The sequence below is a fragment of the Panulirus ornatus genome, chromosome 61 (assembly GCF_036320965.1).
Source record: "Panulirus ornatus isolate Po-2019 chromosome 61, ASM3632096v1, whole genome shotgun sequence".
In the NCBI taxonomy this organism is placed as follows: Eukaryota; Metazoa; Arthropoda; class Malacostraca; order Decapoda; family Palinuridae; genus Panulirus; species Panulirus ornatus.
Genome location: NC_092284.1, coordinates 787871 through 810129, shown reverse-complemented (window position 1 = coordinate 810129; position 22259 = coordinate 787871). Strand labels below are relative to the sequence as shown.

Sequence of the window (22259 nt, the reverse complement as noted above, 5' to 3'; positions counted from 1 at the left end):
CATCACAGGTTGCCTAGTGTACTTCCTACACCACAGGTTGCCTAGTGTACTTCCTACATCACAGGTTGCCTAGTGTACTTCCTACACCACAGGTAGCCTAGTGTACTTCCTACACCACAGGTTGCCTAGTGTACTTCCTACACCACAGGTTGCCTAGTGTACTTCCTACACCACAGGTTGCCTAGTGTACTTCCTACACCACAGGTTGCCTAGTGTACTTCCTACACCACAGGTTGCCTAGTGTACTTCCTACACCACAGGTTGCCTAGTGTACTTCCTACACCACAGGTTGCCTAGTGTACTTCCTACATCACAGGTTGCCTAGTGTACTTCCTACACCACAGGTTGCCTAGTGTACTTCCTACATCACAGGTTGCCTAGTGTACTTCCTACACCACAGGTTGCCTAGTGTACTTCCTACACCACAGGTTGCCTAGTGTACTTCCTACATCACAGGTTGCCTAGTGTACTTCCTACACCACAGGTTGCCTAGTGTACTTCCTACATCACAGGTTGCCTAGTGTACTTCCTACACCACAGGTTGCCTAGTGTACTTCCTACATCACAGGTTGCCTAGTGTACTTCCTACACCACAGGTTGCCTAGTGTACTTCCTACATCACAGGTTGCCTAGTGTACTTCCTACACCACAGGTTGCCTAGTGTACTTCCTACATCACAGGTTGCCTAGTGTACTTCCTACACCACAGGTTGCCTAGTGTACTTCCTACACCACAGGTTGCCTAGTGTACTTCCTACATCACAGGTTGCCTAGTGTACTTCCTACACCACAGGTTGCCTAGTGTACTTCCTACACCACAGGTTGCCTAGTGTACTTCCTACACCACAGGTTGCCTAGTGTACTTCCTACACCACAGGTTGCCTAGTGTACTTCCTACACCACAGGTTGCCTAGTGTACTTCCTACACCACAGGTTGCCTAGTGTACTTCCTACACCACAGGTTGCCTAGTGTACTTCCTACATCACAGGTTGCCTAGTGTACTTCCTACATCACAGGTTGCCTAGTGTACTTCCTACATCACAGGTTGCCTAGTGTACTTCCTACACCACAGGTTGCCTAGTGTACTTCCTACACCACAGGTTGCCTAGTGTACTTCCTACACCACAGGTTGCCTAGTGTACTTCCTACACCACAGGTTGCCTAGTGTACTTCCTACACCACAGGTTGCCTAGTGTACTTCCTACACCACAGGTTGCCTAGTGTACTTCCTACACCACAGGTTGCCTAGTGTACTTCCTACACCACAGGTAGCCTAGTGTACTTCCTACACCACAGGTTGCCTAGTGTACTTCCTACACCACAGGTTGCCTAGTGTACTTCCTACACCACAGGTAGCCTAGTGTACTTCCTACACCACAGGAAGCGTTAGTAAGCGGAGATATATGTGGACAACATTATAGCTTAGCTGATGTGAGATACAGCAGCATGAGCTGTCCTAGTTGGATAATTGAAATAAAATCAATTAATTCTAAATTTAACAAAATTTAACACGAGCCAGAGAGAACACTAGTCCACAATTACCATTGGCTCTCCATTGCTAGGAAGAAAGAGTATATGTTTATCCAATTCTGCTTTATTTGGAACTTTACTGGAATATATGAAATATATCTTTTTCTTTCTTTCAAACTGTTCGCCATTTCCCGCATTAGCGAGGTAGCGTTAAGAACAGAGGACTGGGCCTTTGAGGGAATACCCTCACCTGGCCCAATTCTCTGTTCCTTCTTTTGGAAAATTAAAAAATATATATGAAATATATTAATACGTATTTTACACACAAGGTTGACATGTTTTGTGTAATGTACGTCAGCGGGCGACACAGGCTGGGAGACATAGACTTGTGGTCATCAAGTTGTTAAATTATGTTTTAATAAGGTTGGGAAGGTGCGAGTGTGGGGGGCGGGGTGCCCACTGCTTCATCCCCCCCCCCCCAGGCACGTGGAAACAACATAGGAAAATATTGACCTCCACAAGTAAACGATGGTTAATACTGCTGGAGGTTATATACAGTTTATTTAAGGTTATGTAACGTGGGAACATGTAATGGCGTGTTTATACCATGGCAGGAATGTGCACGTACTTATCTTGATTATTTATGACGACATTTTACTACGATGCGATGCTTCTGTAGAGAGAGAGAGAGAGAAAAAGAGAGAGAGAGAGAAGAGAGAGAGAGAGAGAGAGAGAGAGAGAGAGAGAGAGAGAGAGAGAGAGAGACTTGCTTAACGTTTTCTACAATCAGCTTCGCTGTATCCCACAAGGACAGTTTCTAAGTATAAGTAATCGAGTGTAAAGTGTTACTTTCACTTGCGTTGTGGGCAAGAGTGTGTGTGTGTGTGTGTGTGTGTGTAGGGAGGATCCTAATACATAACGTGTACGTCAAATTCTTCCGCCAAAATGTGGTTTAGGAAACTATGACTGTGTTACATCATTTACGTAATGGCTTGACTTCCTTTACCTATTTATAACAACGTTGACAATGCTAAATGTATTAGTTTATGTTTTGCCTCTCTCTCTCTCTCTATGTTGACCTCTTGCTGAGCCATGTCTGTCTAACGGCAGTGTATTTCCCTGGTATATTGAGGGCAGGAGGACAGAATCTATCCAGGTGCTGAGAGGACGACTGGTCACACAGCCATGTCCCCGGCCTGTGTGTGTGTGTAGTGAAGGTCGGGTCACGGTGAAAGGTGTGGTGATGTCAGCGGTAGATTGTATTGTCTTGGAGGAGGGGGAGGCGAACTCCAGCACAAAAAGGTCTCGCCGAAATCCTGTCGTGTTAGCCTGGCCTCTTTAGGTAGGCTGGTGACAGGAAACTCCAGGAAAGGTAATAGTCCAGGAGAACCTCTGAAACACCAACAATGACTGATGCAGCAAGATAAAAGGAATTAATGAGGTCAGGCTCTTGTAACCTTGACACAACTGGCCCGGTTTCCCCTCCCGAATTGTGTCGGTTGTGGAGGGGGAAGGCAAGGCCAGAGAAAGGCCCATTCCGGGAAGATAATGACGACCTACAACCCACCCTAACTATGTGATGATCATAACCAACGTATATTGTATGGTTATACACCTAGGAAACAATCGCGTACGGACTGTATGTAGTAGTTTCCCTTCCTAACACGCCTCTTTAGATGTTTCCCGCCTTACCGAGGTAGCGCCAGGAGCAGACGACTTAGCCTTGAAGGAAAAATCCCCACTTGGCCTCCCATGTTAATGTAATTTTAAATAAATGACGTGAGTTGTATTCAAATTATATATATCACTTAATGCTCTGTGTATAGTAGGATTTGAACCTTTACAACTTATGTGAGCTGGGTTCAGTCATGACTAGGACGCTTATAACTATGTTATTGCTCTTTGGGCTCCCAGCTCGCACACAAATGGTAAGAGGTTCGAATCCTGTTGTACAGGTGGCATTATGTGTGAACTTTAATACAGTGATATTTCACTGCTGGCACTGTTTACATGCTGATAATACAACTGTCAACAACTATAGTGAATGTATTACATGCATTAATAGAGAATAAACATCGTAGTTAGTCTGGCTTATAAGATAAATACAGGGGTTATATATGTTGAACCTTGGACAACTATATAAAATGTTAACACACTTGAAACCTAGGGCCACTATCAGAAAGCTGGCTTAACATCACCTACAACACTACTGGATAGTTTACGCTGTAAACAAGTCATATACAATGAATACTTTATGTAATACACTTTGTTATTGTACTTCAACACATGGGCAGTTTACAGAATACTGGCTGTATGATTTAGCTCTGTAAATAATCTGATATATTCCGAACAATTCACTCGTTGAGATGATTTATGTAAAACTACTGTTAGTGTTCTCTACAATTTGTATGGCAAAAAGTAAGCATGGTTGGCTTTTTCTTTGTATATGTGGTGTCAAGGTAATGATAATAATAATAATGAAAAAACAGAACAATAGCCTCAATTGCACATGTTCATTCTCTTATTATCATGTAATAATTAAAATGCAACTAGCTGTATGATATTTATTCCTGCAACCACCAAGCAAAGTTAATTTTTATAAAAAAGATAATGCAGTTCTATGACTTTGGGCAGAGCTAAGAAGTTGCTTTAAATAAACCATCTTTTTCAAAAGAATTCATGTCTAGGGTGAGACATAAATACATTCAATTGAGCACATACAAAACATACTGATGATCTTTGTACAATACAGAGTGACAATTTTCTCATATACAGTTTTCATGGAGGTACTTTAATCCCTCCAATCTTGACAATGAAGCCCATTATGAACATCTGAACCTTTATTTCCATGGGATTGTCAGTCTCATGGAACCCTGGCACACCAACCTGCCGCAGTGTTGACTGTTGCTCCTTCACCTGTCAAGAAATAATAATTGCTTATGAGATAGAATAAAAATATTTAGTCACTTGCCCTAGGACATACAGCAAACACTCCATCTACTTAATTCTCATACTCTATAGCATGTGAACATTGAGGCATTCTATTTTGCTTCCTAATTACCAGTATGTCTGTATCAGTCTATATCTCTGCCACCCTTTCCCTTTGGTAACTCCTTCATGGGGTTGCTCACGGCAAAAGAGTCCCCATAACTGGTGAGCTCTAGTGCCACTTCTTAGACTTAAGTGCCTCATTCTTAAAAAGCCACTGGCAATGGGCAACTCTAATGCAGTGTTTTCAGAAGCTCCTATCTAATGTTCCAACCTACTGCTTCTACCTAATGCTGTAAAAGAGTTAACATACTCTTAATATATGACTTTCTCCTTTTCATGGGTTGAATATGACCAGTTTGGTACTTACAATGGAGGTAATACTAATCATATGTTACAAAGCCAGTAACAATATTGATTTTGCCAGCAAGGGTGCTGTTAATATAGCATACACATATCCCGTACATACATACAGAGAACATAGTCTTGGCTAATTCATAGTGCTTGAGACCTAACTCAAAATGGTAGACTTACTTTTGCAACATGGTGAGTTATCTCCTTTTTCCTTTACCAATGGCCAACTACCATCATCATATTCTTATTTTTTGTCACTACAAAACTGATATTGTCCTGAATTTGTCTCACGAGTCATTATCACTAGATCATTATTATCTGTTATTTCCTTATACAGTACAATACAACATGACAGAATGACATTCTTGGCATCATCAGCATTATGCTCCACCACCAACTTTCTATCACATTTACCCACTATTTCAAGCTTGTGCTGTAATGTCAGCTATATTCCACATAACTGTTCATAATACCCAGCAGAGTTTCAGACTGAATATTCAGGTGCATCAAGAAGTTTAAAAACATAGCGTATGTCCATCTGTAACACAATAAAAAAGTAGTTATTGTTGATATGCACAGAGTTTTACACATGTATTGCCCTGTCTCTTAACCTTGGATGTATGTCTTTACTCCTTTGCACACACACACACACTTCAACCTAAGGCAGGTAACCATTTATCGACCAGTCCCAAAGGGAAAATGAACACCCAGGTTGGGTGTAGGCCAACCCACGTAGGTCCAAACCCTGGCTGGCCCTATGGTCAGTAATGCTAACCACTACGCCACAGAAGTCCATAAAAATCTGCCCTCCTGCCCAAATCTGAAGGTAATATGCTGGGACAAATTTGAATGTTTTCATCCAGAGTGTGCATGTGAATAAACAGCAAGTCACATGGCCTTAATTCCTGTATCCAGACATTTCATCATTACACAGAGCTACTGAACTGGATGTGGATTATGTTTTTGTTTGTCATGATAATGGCTTCATATATCTATGAGCTAGGAGGGGGTGTGTGAAGATGCTAAGAATTAAACTTTAAAATTATTTGTTAATAATGATGCAATTCATTTCCTCTTTATAAACATGAAATATGAAAAATGTTAAATCCATTAAATAAAAAAATATAGCATCAACAAAACAAAGGTAGCCTACCTTTTGGTCCAGCACTTGCTGTATGCGTATATGGACATCAGTCACCTCTTGAGCATGACGAGAATCTAATTGGGATAGCTGCTCTTGGTGTAGACGTGGGAGGCGGGCTGCAACATGAGCTTTCCCCTGACGTTCTGCAGCAAGAACCTCCTCTCTTTGGGTCTTGACTAATGCATCCCGTTCACCTACAACAAATCTTGGACTAAATAGTACAGGATGCAGACCTGTTTTAAATACCAGCTATCTGTGTTGTACCCAGTAATGGTACATGTAAAAACTGCAAACAAATCTCTTTGATAAAGACAAATTAGCAAAGCTAGGACACACACCCTTATGTCTGTTGACCATGGCAGAACGCTGCTGGTGCAGACTCTTCTCTGTCATGTGCTGTAAATCTGCAAGCTCACGCACTATCTCAAAGACAGTGTTGTCGAGCAGTACGTGGGCCAACGAAGACAGGAGATCATATGGTAGACGTTGCTGGAACTTACTGAAATGGAAAAACAGTTATCTTTTACAGCATTTCCATCCATGTCATATATGAGCTGTTTGCCTTTTCTAGGAATACTACATGATAACTAATACTGAGCAGCCTAATTCTCAGAAAAGACTCCTTTTAAGGGTTATGTAGAATTCCTAGTGATTATGCGGAACACCATCACCTACAATGGGTGACTGTGAATACTGGAATACTGGAATACCCTAACACCAAAATAACCTTTTTATGATGTTTTATTCAAAATCATCTAAATTTTGTGGTGTCATTTGTATCCAGTAATTGGAAGGCTTGTTAAATAGCAGTGTTCACTTCCAGCCACTGCATGTAACTAATATGACAGAAGATGAATATTGTTAGTTTGTTTGGACTGTTGATATAGAGAAGTAAAGTAAATTTGGGCTTCGAGTCATGTTAAGTGATGTTTTCATAGATTACATTCATTTCTAGTCTTGATTCCCATACTTTTGCACTACATTTTCCTTGCTTGATCACAACCATCCAAATATAATTTATCATTTTTAATTAAAAATTAAGTTTCAAATCAAGCTTCTCCAATCTCGACCACTTCTAAGCATGAATATATAATTAACATGAGTTTCTTCCATACCTGCGTTATTTTCATGGTTCCCTAAAAAGCTTTTTTGTTGCTACATTTAGCAGGTACTCCTAAGAGACCCAACTCAACCCAGCCCCAAAAGAAGGTGATTCCACCCAACCCAGCACCAGCTACAAGTTACCTGACCTAACCTAACCATGCCCAGCCCCATGAGAAGATGACCTGTGATAACACAACCCGACATCCTCCCACGAGAGGATAACCTGAGGTGACCAAACCTGACCCAGACCTACATGGGGATGACCTGAAGCAGTACAACATGATGACCCTAGAGGAGGTGACCCGAGGAGATGATGAAGTAACCCAACACTCAGCAGCTGAGGTCAACTTGAAGTAACCCAACACTCAGCAGCTGAGGTCAACTTGAAGTAACCCAACACTCTGCGGCTGAGGTCAACTTGAAGTAACCCAACACTCTGCAGCTGAGGTCAACTTGAAGTAACCCAACACTCTGCAGCTGAGGTCAACTTGGAGTAACCCTACACCCAACAGCTGAGGTCAACTTGAAGTAACCCAACACTCAGCAGCTGAGGTCAACTTGAAGTAACCCAACACTCAGCAGCTGAGGTCAACTTGGAGTAACCCAACATCCTGCAGCTGAGGTCAACTTGAAGTAACCCAACACTCAGCAGCTGAGGTCAACTTGAAGTAACCCAACACTGCAGCTGAGGTCAACTTGAAGTAACCCAACACTCAGCAGCTGAGGTCAACTTGAAGTAACCCAACACTGCAGCTGAGGTCAACTTGAAGTAACCCAACACTCAGCAGCTGAGGTCAACTTGGAGTAACCCAACATCCTGCAGCTGAGGTCAACTTGAAGTAACCCAACACTCAGCAGCTGAGGTCAACTTGAAGTAACCCAACACTGCAGCTGAGGTCAACTTGAAGTAACCCAACACTCAGCAGCTGAGGTCAACTTGAAGTAACCCAACACTGCAGCTGAGGTCAACTTGAAGTAACCCAACACTCAGCAGCTGAGGTCAACTTGGAGTAACCCAACATCCTGCAGCTGAGGTCAACTTGAAGTAACGCAACACTCAGCAGCTGAGGTCAACTTGAAGTAACCCAACACTCTGCAGCTGAGGTCAACTTGAAGTAACCCAACACTCTGCAGCTGAGGTCAACTTAGAGTAACCCAACATCCTGCAGCTGAGGTCAACTTGAAGTAACCCAACATCCTGCAGCTGAGGTCAACGTGAAACTTACGGAGGAATGTCACGTGCCAGCGTCTGTAGCTGCTCCAGCATCTTGTACAGCTTCTCCTGCGTGTCTGATGAGTTAGTTTCTGCGTCATGCATCGTCAGTCTCACTATTGAGACGGTAAACAACAATAACAACAACCAACAGTCAACAGAGGTGAAGGGATATGAAGTGTTCGGATGTGGCCAGGGATTCGGTTTAGTTATGTTCTTGTTTTGAAATAGTAGTGATGTTCCTATTGTGTAATGTGTCTTCAGAGAAATAATATTTATTATTTGATAGTATGAGAATCAATTAAAGGTCACAAAGAATACAACAGAATAAAAATAAGATAATTATTTGATCAGACCGCATTGAGATGATATGTTTACAAAGTAAATCCGGATATTAAACTCGCGAACGTTTTCCTGAGTTTAATGAACAGTTTCTGACTACTAATCCAGACAATGAATTACTTCGAACCATCGTAGAGAAAATTAGTGGATTGAGATAGGTTTATTAGATTCATGACTGCAGAGAACAACTGGAGTGAGTTTGTCATGGGGTAATGATATTGTCTGAATTGTTTTTCATTCTACAATACTGATGGTAACTGCTCAGACATTTAATATTCTTTAATTATATAGCACCATTTCGTATGCGGTTTAATTGGATTTTTGTACTCATTAAAATTCTTGATATTGTACCTAATTGAATGACATAAGCACAACAGTGGAACTCTGTATTTGTATATGTTGTATGTTGTATCCTCAGCTTTGAGCGACCGTGAGCATATATATATATATATATATATATATATATATATATATATATATATATATATATATATATATATATATATATATATATATTACTGCCCAAAACTAGGAACTTCCCTTCATTTCATATTTTACATAAATGCAAAATAGCTTTGGGATGACGGGATGTGGTTTCAGTGTGTTATGTAGGCAGGAAGTGGCTGGGAACAGGAAAGGCAAGCTGATGTACATATATACATGTGTATACGACACAAATAATATAATTATATTTAATAAGCCGTTGTAATGAAACAAATGATATAAATATTTAATAGGTCGTTGTAACGAAAAATGAAATCCGGATCTACGTTCGGTTTGTAGTTCGTGACGTCACAAAACAACATGACCGCACATGTGAGTCTTGATATAATACTTTCAGATATATTTACTGATGTACCGTATGGATAGTGAGATTATATGTGGTCGTAGGATGACCCTTAATACTTGAAGAATATGATGAATGTATGTGTGTTGGTGATGTAGCTTGGCGATGGCGGCCACAATGACCCGGGCTATGCACACACCTGAACCCCATAGTAACTGAAGCGTTTGAAGGGGTTTTAGGAGAGGCCTTAGTGGTGTATGGCCTAGAGGTTATTTGTATATAATATAAGGGTTGGGTTTAAATGATTTTGGGTCATGAATTAGATATAATTACCGTTTTGGATATCTGTGCAATGTTAAGTCTCGTTCAGGAGACATAAAGAAACAGAATAATTTAAACCAAACTTAACATGATGATGGTTGTCTAAAACGGTAATGATATCCGTAATATAATACGATATTTACTGGTAACCACGAGGATAATGAAACAGGATAAGTTGCCAGGTGCAGTTTCGTGTGATGATCACATCAGTGGAGACACAAGGATGAGATAGTCAGTTGATAAATATATGGAGGAGACGTAGCTCAGATGTCACTGGTAAACATTGTTATATAGAGTTCAACAACAGGCCATTGATCTCTGTTTTGTGGCATGAGGCTGTATAAAAAACATACGATACATGTTACGTATGTTGATGAATTGCAATTTAGGTACACGAGAACTCCGTGTGCTGTGATTTGTGCATTAATGTTGTAGTTGTGAATATGTGTGACCAGGCCAAGGAAGATTGTGAGCACACCAGAATTTAATGATGATTATAAGCTTTAGGATTTCCGTCCGACCTGATATAATTAATTAACATTTTCTGGATATTTCAAGGATATTATTTTCTTAATCTTTCTTTTCCAGAGTTGGATTGAAATTCCCAGTGCGAGAGCATTGCAGTTTTGAGAGAAGAGTGACAGGATTATTGGCATAATAATGAGGTATGCACAGCTCGTACTTGGCCCTGCAGGGTCGGGCAAGTCTACTTACTGTGCTGCTCTACAAAAGCATGCAGAGACCATCAATAGAGTCATCAAGTTAGTGTTTATAAGCATCTAATTTCCTATTATATGTTACAAGTTTCATAGATTTTGAGCAAAATATGATTTGAAGATAAGCTGCAAAAGAATCTCTTACCATGACCTTTGTCAAGTATTAACAAAAATAAATATTGAAATTTTCAGCGTGATTAACCTTGACCCAGCAGCTGAATCGTTTTCTTATGCACCATTAGTAGACATCCGTGACCTGATTCAAGTTGACGATGTGATGCAGGCAGATGACTTGGACTTTGGTCCAAATGGAGGCTTGGTCTTCTGTATGGAGTATCTCGTGGAACCTGATGGTCTGGACTGGCTAAAGGTAAAAACATTGTATGTACTGTAGTGCTGTATGTTATTTAAATATTCGAAAGGGCTTTCTGTTTTATAATTATATAACTTATTTTAAACAAAAGTATGTCATTCTTGTAGATTTTAAATGAAGAAATTTAGCATGGGATTTGATGTCTTGTGTCATGACCAGCTAGATGGTTTTGGGGCTAGGGATCCCAGTTTGGCAAGGTAAATCTTCCTCACGGGAATGGAGTTATTGATAATAGAATGATAGATGTGTGGACAAGTGTTTGGTATGTGTGATCTTTCTGGCAGTTTTGATAAAGGGGTTTTGCAAGAAGATTTCTGCCATAAAAGAGGGAATAAGCTTGCAGTAATTGTATGGTTTAGGTATAATGGTGGTTTCAGCTGAAAATTGAAAGTGCTTTTGACTGGTTGTAAATAGAGATGTTCTTCTGTCATGTCAGTCAATAATACAGGCCTTTCTGTTCACAGGAGCAGCTTGGAGACTACAATGATGACTTTATTTTGTTTGATTGCCCTGGACAGATAGAGCTGTACACACATATGGATGTCATGAAAAGGTCAGTGTTTATTTCTCTCACGGACATTGTTGTTCATATTTAATATGTTAATGAAATGTAAGACATAAAACAAGAAGGATGGAGAAATGTGACTTTTTATTGCTTGAGGAAGTAATTTTATTCAGTTGTTAGCTGAGGATGCATGTATTGAACATAATATTAATGGAGAATGATTTTGTTAGATTCTTGAAGTAAGATTTTGGTAAATGGTAATGATATGATGGAGAAGAATAAGAAATTTTTTCCTTTGTTGATTGACAGAATATATACGATGGAGATCATTAGATAAAAAAAATGTTTGCGAATGTTTGTGCTGTGAGGAAAGTAAATGAAAGGGAGGTTTACATTTTCTCTTTTTTTGTGCCTAAGTGCTTCTCCCACCCTAGGCAGGTTGAGTCAGGAGCAAACAAACTTCCTCATCTGATATACAGCTAAACTCCACACACTAATCCATGGTTTCCTTTGCTTCTTATACCTTGGTTCAGCCTTTTTACAATATGGCACTCCCCTGCACTACATTGATCCAATTGTAAATTGTAAACTGTGGAACTGTAGGATTGCAAATGCTTGGAATTACAAAATCATCAGAATTTCTGTTTGAAGGCTCAGCTCCAGATGCTATGTAACCAAAGCAGGAAAAGCAAGGTTATATGGAAGAGAGAAAGAGAAAAATTATTACAGAGTAACGAATTATGTTATACATGAGCATTAGATAAATGCCCTAGGATTTGCACACCACAAATTTGTTATTGGCTCTTATTATGATGTTTGATGGAACATTCTGTCTAAACCACCGTTGTGTTTATAGCTTATTGTTTATGATAGATTGATTCGAAATTATGCCTACCTTTGCCATGTTTTCAGATTGGTGCATCACCTCCACTCGTGGGACTTCAATTTGTGCGCTGTCTTTGTGCTCGACTCTGTCTACATGATAGATGCTGCAAAGTTCCTTTCAGGCTCCCTTGCCGCATTGGCTACCATGGTGCAATTGGAGGTGAGAATATTGTCTGCCATTGTCACATCGCAGATCAGTTTCATTTTCTCTTGTAAGCAACACGAAGATGAAGGGAGTAGACTTGAAAGATATCTGAAGTAAAGATGAGTTTCACTAATGGGGTACTGCTTGTTCTGTGTGGAAGGTAAAACTGTAACAGTCCCATAAGTTAATGATTTCAAAATCCTGATGGGTTTGTTAAGGCCTTGCTGGAGTAGAATTGAATTGAAGAACATTTAGATTATTGAGCTTGGTTGGTCATTTCACCTTGATGAACAGCTTTAGGAGTTGCAAACCAGTAGCATGCAGTGACCGCTGTGGAAATTAAAAATGATAATGGCTTTAAAAAAAAATTTCAAATATATTTTCATTTCACCTGGGCTAGATAGTTCAGTGACATAAATTCTTCCTGTCAAAAACTCAAAAGTCAGCAAAATGTAGATATTAATGAAATGGCTTAGACTTACAATGATTGTAAATATTTTCTAAGTCTCTTGATAAATGTCCTTTTTTTGTTTAAAATGATATAGGATCGTTTCATTGGATCATTTCATGAAGCAGTTTAGAAGTTAATATAGACTGGTTGAATGCTAATTATGATTGTTCTTGCATAGGTCCCACATGTAAATATACTCACTAAGATGGACTTGTTGAACAAATCTGCTCTGGAGCAACTTGAAATGTTTCTGGAACCGGAGATCCATGAGCTACTTACGTCCGACCACAGCATCTCAAGATTTAACAAAAAGTAAGGATATTCATTTTTTGTAAAGTTTATTTTCATTATTTTAGTATGTAGAACATTGTCAAGTTAGTGTACAGTTTTGTGGTGATTTTAGCCATAATGCAGATTTTTTTCAGGTTTATAATAAGGGCTAATAATTCAGATATCTTGTATAGATTTACAAAGGCCATTATAAGGTATACATGAGGTATTTATGTGGTTAAGAAAATCAGATGTTCAGATCCAGTACTTAACCTAGAAAGCTTTCTAATGATTGAATGAATAAAATTACTTATAAAGTTGAGTATTAACATGATACAGATACAGTGAAAAATCTCTTTGTCTCATGTTTAACTTTTGTATCATTGACATGGGAGCAAATGTACACGTACATTCTTTTGGAATTGATTTTGTAGGACTGCGCTTCCCAGTTCCAGCCCTGTAGGTTACCAAACTTTCAAAGATTCACAGTACCCTAAGATAGGCTTGCTACAGTGAGAAAACTTTGAAAACAGTGTATATATGAAGGAGGGTGAGATCAGCATTAAATAGGTATGCTTGAAGGTGTAGTTCATGAGAAGGACAGATAATAGGAGACCTGCCAGAATAGTAGCGTCTTGATGCCATAATCATAATTGTGGTAGATTTTTTTTTTTTTTTTTTTTTTTTTTTTATACTTTGTCGCTGTCTCCCGCGTTTGCGAGGTAGCGCAAGGAAACAGACGAAAGAAATGGCCCAACCCCCCCCCCCCCATACACATGTACATACACACGTCCACACACGCAAATATACATACCTACACAGCTTTCCATGGTTTACCCCAGACGCTTCACATGCCTTGCTTCAATCCACTGACAGCACGTCAACCCCTGTATACCACATGACTCCAATTCACTCTATTTCTTGCCCTCCTTTCACCCTCCTGCATGTTCAGGCCCCGATCACACAAAATCTTTTTCACTCCATCTTTCCACCTCCAATTTGGTCTCCCTCTTCTCCTCGTTCCCTCCACCTCCGACACATATATCCTCTTGGTCAATCTCTCCTCACTCATTCTCTCCATGTGCCCAAACCATTTCAAAACACCCTCTTCTGCTCTCTCGACCACGCTCTTTTTATTTCCACACATCTCTCTTACCCTTACGTTACTTACTCGATCAAACCACCTCACACCACACATTGTCCTCAAACATCTCATTTCCAGCACATCCATCCTCCTGCGCACATCTCTATCCATAGCCCACGCCTCGCAACCATACAGCATTGTTGGAACCACTATTCCCTCAAACATACCCATTTTTGCTTTCCGAGATAATGTTCTCGACTTCCACACATTTTTCAAGGCTCCCAAAATTTTCGCCCCCTCCCCCACCCTATGATCCACTTCCGCTTCCATGGTTCCATCCGCTGACAGATCCACTCCCAGATATCTAAAACACTTCACTTCCTCCAGTTTTTCTCCATTCAAACTCACCTCCCAATTGACTTGACCCTCACCCCTACTGTACCTAATAACCTTGCTCTTATTCACATTTACTCTCAACTTTCTTCTTCCACACACTTTACCAAACTCAGTCACCAGCTTCTGCAGTTTCTCACATGAATCAGCCACCAGCGCTGTATCATCAGCGAACAACAATTGACTCACTTCCCAAGCTCTCTCATCCCCAACAGACTTCATACTTGCCCCTCTTTCCAGGACTCTTGCATTTACCTCCTTTACAACCCCATCCATAAACAAATTAAACAACCATGGAGACATCACACACCCCTGCCGCAAACCTACATTCACTGAGAACCAATCACTTTCCTCTCTTCCTACACGTACACATGCCTTACATCCTCGATAAAAACTTTTCACTGCTTCTAACAACTTGCCTCCCACCCCATATATTCTTAATACCTTCCACAGAGCATCTCTATCAACTCTATCATATGCCTTCTCCAGATCCATAAATGCTACATACAAATCCATTTGCTTTTCTAAGTACTTCTCACATACATTCTTCAAAGCAAACACCTGATCCACACATCCTCTACCACTTCTGAAACCGCACTGCTCTTCCCCAATCTGATGCTCTGTACATGCCTTCACCCTCTCAATCAATACCCTCCCATATAATTTACCAGGAATACTCAACAAACTTATACCTCTGTAATTTGAGCACTCACTCTTTTCCCCTTTGCCTTTGTACAATGGCACTATGCACGCATTCCGCCAATCCTCAGGCACCTCACCATGAGTCATACATACATTAAATAACCTTACCAACCAGTCAACAATACAGTCACCCCCTTTCTTAATAAATTCCACTGCAATACCATCCAAACCTGCTGCCTTGCCGGCTTTCATCTTCCGCAAAGCTTTTACTACCTCTTCTCTGTTTACCAAATCATTTTCCCTAACCCTCTCACTTTGTACACCACCTCAACCAAAACACCCTATATCTGCCACTCTGTCATCAGACACATTCAACAAACCTTCAAAATACTCATTCCATCTCCTTCTCACATCACCGCTACTTGTTATCACCTCCCCATTTACGCCCTTCACTGAAGTTCCCATTTGCTCCCTTGTCTTACGCACCCTATTTACCTCCTTCCAGAACATCTTTTTATTCTCCCTAAAATTTACTGATAGTCTCTCACCCCAACTCTCATTTGCCCTTTTTTTCACCTCTTGCACCTTTCTCTTGACCTCCTGTCTCTTTCTTTTATACTTCTCCCACTCAATTGCATTTTTTCCCTGCAAAAATCGTCCAAATGCCTCTCTCTTCTCTTTCACTAATACTCTTACTTCTTCATCCCACCACTCACTACCCTTTCTAAACAGCCCACCTCCCACTCTTCTCATGCCACAAGCATCTTTTGCGCAATCCATCACTGATTCCCTAAATACATCCCATTCCTCCCCGACTCCCCTTACTTCCATTGTTCTCACCTTTTTCCATTCTGTACACAGTCTCTCCTGGTACTTCCCCACACAGGTCTCCTTCCCAAGCTCACTTACTCTCACCACCTTCTTCACCCCAACATTCACTCCTCTTTTCTGAAAACCCATACTAATCTTCACCTTAGCCTCCACAAGATAATGATCAGACATCCCTCCAGTTGCACCTCTCAGCACATTAACATCCAAAAGTCTCTCTTTCGCACGCCTGTCAATTAACACGTAATCCAATAACGCTCTCTGGCCATCTCTCCTACTTACATAAGTATACTTATGTATATCTCGCTTTTTAAACCAGGTATTCCCAATCATCAGTCCTTTTTCAGCACATAAATCTACAAGCTCTTCACCATTTCCATTTACAACACTGAACACCCCATGCATACCAATTATTCCCTCAACTGCCACATTACTCACCTTTGCATTCAAATCACCCATCACTATAACCCGGTCTCGTGCATCAAAACCGCTAACACACTCATTTAGCTGCTCCCAAAACACTTGCCTCTCATGATCTTTCTTCTCATGCCCAGGTGCATATGCACCAATAATCACCCACCTCTCCCCATCAACTTTCAGTTTTACCCATATTAATCGAGAATTTACTTTCTTACATTCTATCACATACTCCCACAACTCCTGTTTCAGGAGTATTGCTACTCCTTCCCTTGCTCTTGTCCTCTCACTAACCCCTGACTTCACTCCCCAGACATTTCCAAACCACTCTTCCCCTTTACCCTTGAGCTTCGTTTCACTCAGAGCCAAAACATCCAGGTTCCTTTCCTCAAACATACTACCTATCTCTCCTTTTTTCACATCTTGGTTACATCCACACACATTTAGGCACCCCACTCTGAGCCTTCGAGGAGGATGATCACTCCCCGCGTGACTCCTTCTTCTGTTTCCCATTTTAGAAAGTTAATACAAGGAGGGGAGGATTTCCGGCCCCCCGCTCCCGTCCCCTCTAGTCGCTTTCTACGACACGCGAGGAATACGTGGGAAGTATTCTTTCACCCCTATCCCCAGGGATAATATACATATATATATATACATATACACACACACACACACACACACACATATGCACATACACCCACACACACACACACATACATATATATACATATGAAAAATGTAAGAACAATTTAGAAACAAACTTTTAGCTTGAAATGAATGAAAAAAAAAAAAAAAAAAAAAAAAAAAATGAATGTCACATAATGGTTCAACCTCTGGCTCTGGAAAAGGAAATGTACAATTTATTCACACAAACGTGGTAGATACAAGATAATAAAGCAGCAGGCACCTCCCTGCCTACCACTCGTCGTGCTTGGTAGATGGCAGGAATAATGGTGATTAGGAATGCCATGTAGTATGGAGAGAGAGTACTGACATGGAAATTTTTATAGGAAAGTGTTAATGGGAAAAGTTCCCTACTCTGATTGCAGCACCATTCAGAAGGGAGAGGTTGAGTGAAGAAGAATGAATTATATGCAGGATTCTTCACCTTGAAACAGTTTTGTGGGGCCTGGATTTGGAAAGGGAGCTGTGGTTTCAGTGCATTAAACATGACAGGTAGAGACTGATTGTGAATGAATGTGGCCTTTGTTGTCCTTCCCTAGGGCTACCTTGCGCGCATATGGCGGGAGGGGTTGTCATTTCATGTGTGGCGGGGTGGTAACAGGAATGAATAAAGGCAGCAAGTATGAATTAAGTACATGTGTATATATGTATATGTCTTTGTATGTATATATTTGTATACGTTGAAATGTATAGGTGCGTGTGTGGGCGTGTTTGTATGTACATGTGTATGTGGGTGGGGTGGGCCATTCTTTTGTCTGTTTCCTTGCGCTACCTCACTAACGCAGGAGACCGACAAAGTATAATGATAATAAAAAATCTTCATCTATGAAACTTAGTATTCTGATAACTTAAGGGGAGGTAGGTTTTGTTTTTTGTATTTTTGACCATTGTTTATTATCACTTAGAGGTCTTTTTCTTTTCTTGCTTCTACTAATGTCTTATTGAGTATTTTGTATTTATGTTTAATACATTTCTCGCCAGAATGCATTGCTGTGCATATGTCTACGTTCAGTTCCATTTGTCTGTTGTCTGGGCACTCCATCAATTTCATTAAATCTGTTTGATCATAGCACTGAATGCTATGGTTGTCTGATTTTTCATTTTCAGTCTCCAGGTGAATGTTATAAACTTGAGGAATTTTTGATGGTAAACACTGAATTTCAGTACTTGTATATTAAGGAAGTAATTTCTTTATTGTCTTAAGTTATGAGCCATTTTTTGCAAATATAGGGCCAGTGGTATTTTATATTTTTAATGCTTCGTACAAGGTAGTCTCTGTTGTATGGGTAAGCATCTTGCAAGGCCTTGAATACAAAGGAAAGAGGGTTGATGTTTTGAAAATTAAATGCCTAAGGTGATATTAGGGGTGAAGTGAGTTGATTTTATGAAGAATGACTGTTAGAGAGAAGTTTGGTGGTAAGTGCAGTATGGTTGAGCGAACTAACCAGGATGTGCTGAAATGGTGTGAACATGTGAGGAGGATGAGTAAAGAAAGTCTGGCTTGGAGGAGTGGATGAAGGAAGGCTGGAATGAAGGAAGCTTGGTATTGGGAAGTGAACGTTTTGGAGAGTGAGAAGCAGCATGCATGGGATAAAATTGATTAGATCAGTGTTGCTTCAGAGGTAACAAACTGTCATTGGGCTGAATCAGGGCATGCTAAGCAGTTGGGATAAACCATGGAGTTGGTTGGGGTCTTGGTTATGGACGGTAGCCTCTAGTTTCATTACAGGATACATGACAGCTAGAGAGTGGATGTGTAGATGAAACCATTGTTCATTTGTTCCAGACACTTTTGTGTGAATTTGAAGGGCAGTTAAGTGTGTGTAAAAATAAATATCTTCAGAGTGAATGGATCTAATTGTGCAAATCCTGTAATTTTGATGTGTGCAATAAGGTAACATTACCATATGGGACAAGAATGGAAAGGGAATGAGAAATGTTCAAGGAACAGTAAGATGTGAGTGGTTATTAGTTGCCAGGCAGATGTGTAGAGATTGTTAATACAAGGTTTGGGATTCTCGGGAAGCACAAAGTTTCAGTACTCATGGCTAACACAAGGTTTGGTACTCACTAGAAAAAGTTGTGAAGATCTTGTTGATTATCTTTCCTGTCCCTTCATTGAACATTTTCTTTGTTTTATAGAGGCTCCTTGTCTGTCATAATTGTATTGTATTATTAAGCTGTTTCTGGGTAGTTGCCCTCTTGCTGACTTGCTCTGATATTTAGGGGACTAAGGGTGAATAGCTTTCATCCATATGATAATATGTCCTTTGTTAACCATCAGGCATTAAAGTATAGGTTTTGAACCATAACAGGGCAAACTAAGACCTCACTTGCCAGCTCAAACCCCTCTGGGTTAATCTGCCTTCATGAGTTGCTGCCTCTGTTACTTATAAGAAATCGAGGGCTTAAAATAGATTCAGCTGTGTGAAAGCAGTTTGATATTATAGCAAAATGATATTTTGTCATTTGTTATTGATGTCCAGCCCTTTTGCAGTAATAACAGGGACTCATCTGTTAAGTTTGTAGTATTTTCCAAATAATTTTTAATAAGAATGAAAAGTAGACAGGAGTTTCAACAAGTGCCCTTTGGCTTGCTATACCCAAACAGACATCTGTCTTTCCAACTTAAATCTGTTTTTTCCTTTATTTTCCTTTGTTTCCGGAATTGGATAGTTGCCAAGTCTATCAATAGTCATCCCTTAGTTGCCTTTTTTTTTTTTCTTTTTGAGTTCTTAAGGTGAAATAAAATAGGAAAAGAACGAGAAAACTAATTTTTCATCAGGTACCATAAGCTGACGTGCGCCTTGGGTGGCGTTATTGAAGACTTCTCTCTGGTCCGCTATGTGCCCTTGAACATCAAGAGTGAAGAATCTCTTATGGACGTACTTATCCAGACTGATTTTGCTGTTCAGTATGGGGAAGATCTTGATGTCAAGACCCATGATTTTGAGTACCCAGACCCAGAAGAGGAAGAAATATAGTTTAACATGAACAGTTGAAAAGCACAGGATATTATGGTCTTCTTTAAAATATATGTATATAAAGAAACATTTTTTTATATTATTACTATTTTATTTACCATGATAGAAGGTTAAAGAAAGATTAAAGAGTTAGGGAGAAAGTTATTTCCAAAGTAAAGGACTAACATAGGTACATCGTCAATAATCTAGATTGCTTGAGACCTGAGTATTTACTGATTTTTTATTTTCCTAATTTGTGAGTGTATTTGTTTAGGATGGGCAGGAAAGGAAAGTGAATGTAAGGGTATTGAAGAGAGGAGCATATCTGCAGTATGTTAGGGTTGAGGTGGAGTGGGGTGGCAGTGGTGCTTGGGTTGGCTTTGTTTGGGAGGTGAGTCAGAGCTTTTTCTCAAAATTTTTTATAGGTTTTTGATATGCTGGTTTTTGATGATGTACCTGTACTGAAAAAATATATGCACGGTTTTTGTTTGAGAATCTGCAGTTACTGTAATGTCGTCTTACAATATGAACATAGCAAACGATAAACAACTGTAATTAGGAGTGTTTTTCTCCTTGTATAAAAGGATTGTCCTTATGCATTTATGATTGATCTTGATTAGTGAATCCTATTGACCTTGAATTGAGGTAGTGGATTCTCCAAATTGTAAAGGATCAGAAGAGGATCAAGCTGAAAACTTTTGTACTTGTCCAGTGCCTGAATAAGCAGTGTATGCCTGTGCCAACAGAACTTGGTTTTCCCCTGCCAAGATTGCTCCAGGAGTAACCAAAAGTAAAACATATACGGTAATGAATTGGTGGTTAGTGAGGAGCTATCTGTCTGCGATGAACAGAGCAGTTACTCATAGAAAGTATTGTTGCTGAAATCTTATGTTTCCTAAAAAGCAAGAGGCTATCTATATTTCCTGGGACAATTAACCCTTTACTTTAGGGGATGTTATGAAACCATGCAGTTAAGGAACTTTGCTACCAATAGAATGTATATCAGGAAAGGTATCTTTAACCTTTTATTTCTGTATATATACATTTTACACCACGGACCAGGAATCCTCATCAAGGCCAGGCTTTAATTGAAATATAGAGAGGATTATGAAAGTGAAAAAAGAGGATACACGGGAATGTATTCATGAATTTTAGTGGAAGGGAAAAATTTGCCTTTTAAAATGTGCCTGGTCATAGTTATTGAGAAGCACCATAAGGTATTTTCCATGATTATTTTAAGTATAGAGGCCTTTCATTATATTTCAATTTTAAAACAGAGATGTTTGGACTAAATAAATGCCATGAACTATTACCTGCAGTTTTTTGGTATTTTTGAGGCTGATAGATTTGCTTGAAAACTTCAGTATAAGGACTGTATAAGGACTGTTTTTCTTGATGAATATGAATCTCAGGTTGAAATATGGTTTGGGGTTCTTTTGAGCTTGTAGTTGATGATTGCACTTTACAGACATCATGTCATGATGTGATTATTTGTCTGGTGTCTGTCGGCTTGAGGAAGTATTATGAGCTATTATTCAAGATGATTTCAAGTGTAGAAGCTTTACATTATTTTATATTACAGTTTTTAAAGAAACTTTTTTGGCTCAAAAATACCCTGCAATTTTTGGTATTTTTTTGGAAGGTAATAAATTTCCTTGAAAACTTCAGTATGATTGTTTTTCATGCTGAATATGTATCAAGGGTTGAAATGTTTTTTCTCAATTATTTATTTATTTTATCATACTTTGTTGTTTTCTCCCGCTTTAGCGAGGTAGCGCAAAGAAACAGATGAAAGAATGGCCCAACCCACCTACATATACATGTATATACATACACGTCCACACACGCACATATACATACCTATACATCTCAACGTATACATATATACCCACACAGACATATACATATATACACGTATATAATTCATACTGTCTGCTATTATGCATTCCTGTCGCCACCCCAGTACACATGAAATGACAGCCCCCTCCCCCCCGCATGTGCGCAGGTTAGCACTAGGAAAAGACAACAAAGGCCACATTTGTTCACACCCAGTCTCTGTCATGTATAATGCATTGAAACCACAGCTCCCTTTCCACATCCAAGCTCCACAAAACTTTCCATGGTTTACCCCAGATGCTTCACATGCCCTGGTTCAATCCATTGACAGCACATTGATCCTG

At 39.8% G+C, this 22259-nt stretch overlaps 2 protein-coding genes across 6 annotated transcripts in view; one reads left to right on the top strand and one right to left on the bottom strand.

The window, feature by feature from the left end:
• Nucleotides 1-4020: 4020 nt before the first annotated feature.
• gdl (gonadal protein gdl) lies at nucleotides 4021-8890 on the bottom strand. Its single transcript, XM_071696888.1, has 4 exons — nucleotides 8287-8890; nucleotides 6295-6455; nucleotides 5966-6150; nucleotides 4021-4386 (listed from the first exon to the last, which is right to left on the bottom strand). The coding sequence occupies exons 1-4, from the start codon at nucleotides 8376-8378 to the stop codon at nucleotides 4249-4251; spliced, it is 576 nt and encodes a 191-aa protein (XP_071552989.1). The 5' UTR covers nucleotides 8379-8890; the 3' UTR covers nucleotides 4021-4248.
• Nucleotides 8891-9317: 427 nt separating this feature from the next.
• LOC139767420 (GPN-loop GTPase 3-like) overlaps nucleotides 9318-22259 on the top strand; it is a 47922-nt gene continuing 34980 nt past the window's right edge. For 4 of the 5 annotated variants that reach the window (XM_071696785.1, XM_071696786.1, XM_071696783.1 and 1 more), the window contains exons 1-6: nucleotides 9318-9431; nucleotides 10312-10484; nucleotides 10632-10809; nucleotides 11277-11365; nucleotides 12230-12362; nucleotides 12977-13110. In XM_071696785.1, coding sequence (XP_071552886.1) covers nucleotides 10384-10484; nucleotides 10632-10809; nucleotides 11277-11365; nucleotides 12230-12362; nucleotides 12977-13110 — 635 coding nt within the window. In that variant the 5' untranslated portion in view covers nucleotides 9318-9431; nucleotides 10312-10383. Of the gene's footprint in view, nucleotides 9432-10311; nucleotides 10485-10631; nucleotides 10810-11276; nucleotides 11366-12229; nucleotides 12363-12976; nucleotides 13111-19901; nucleotides 20183-22259 lie in introns of those variants that run through there. The other variant, XM_071696782.1, reaches the window with a different exon arrangement.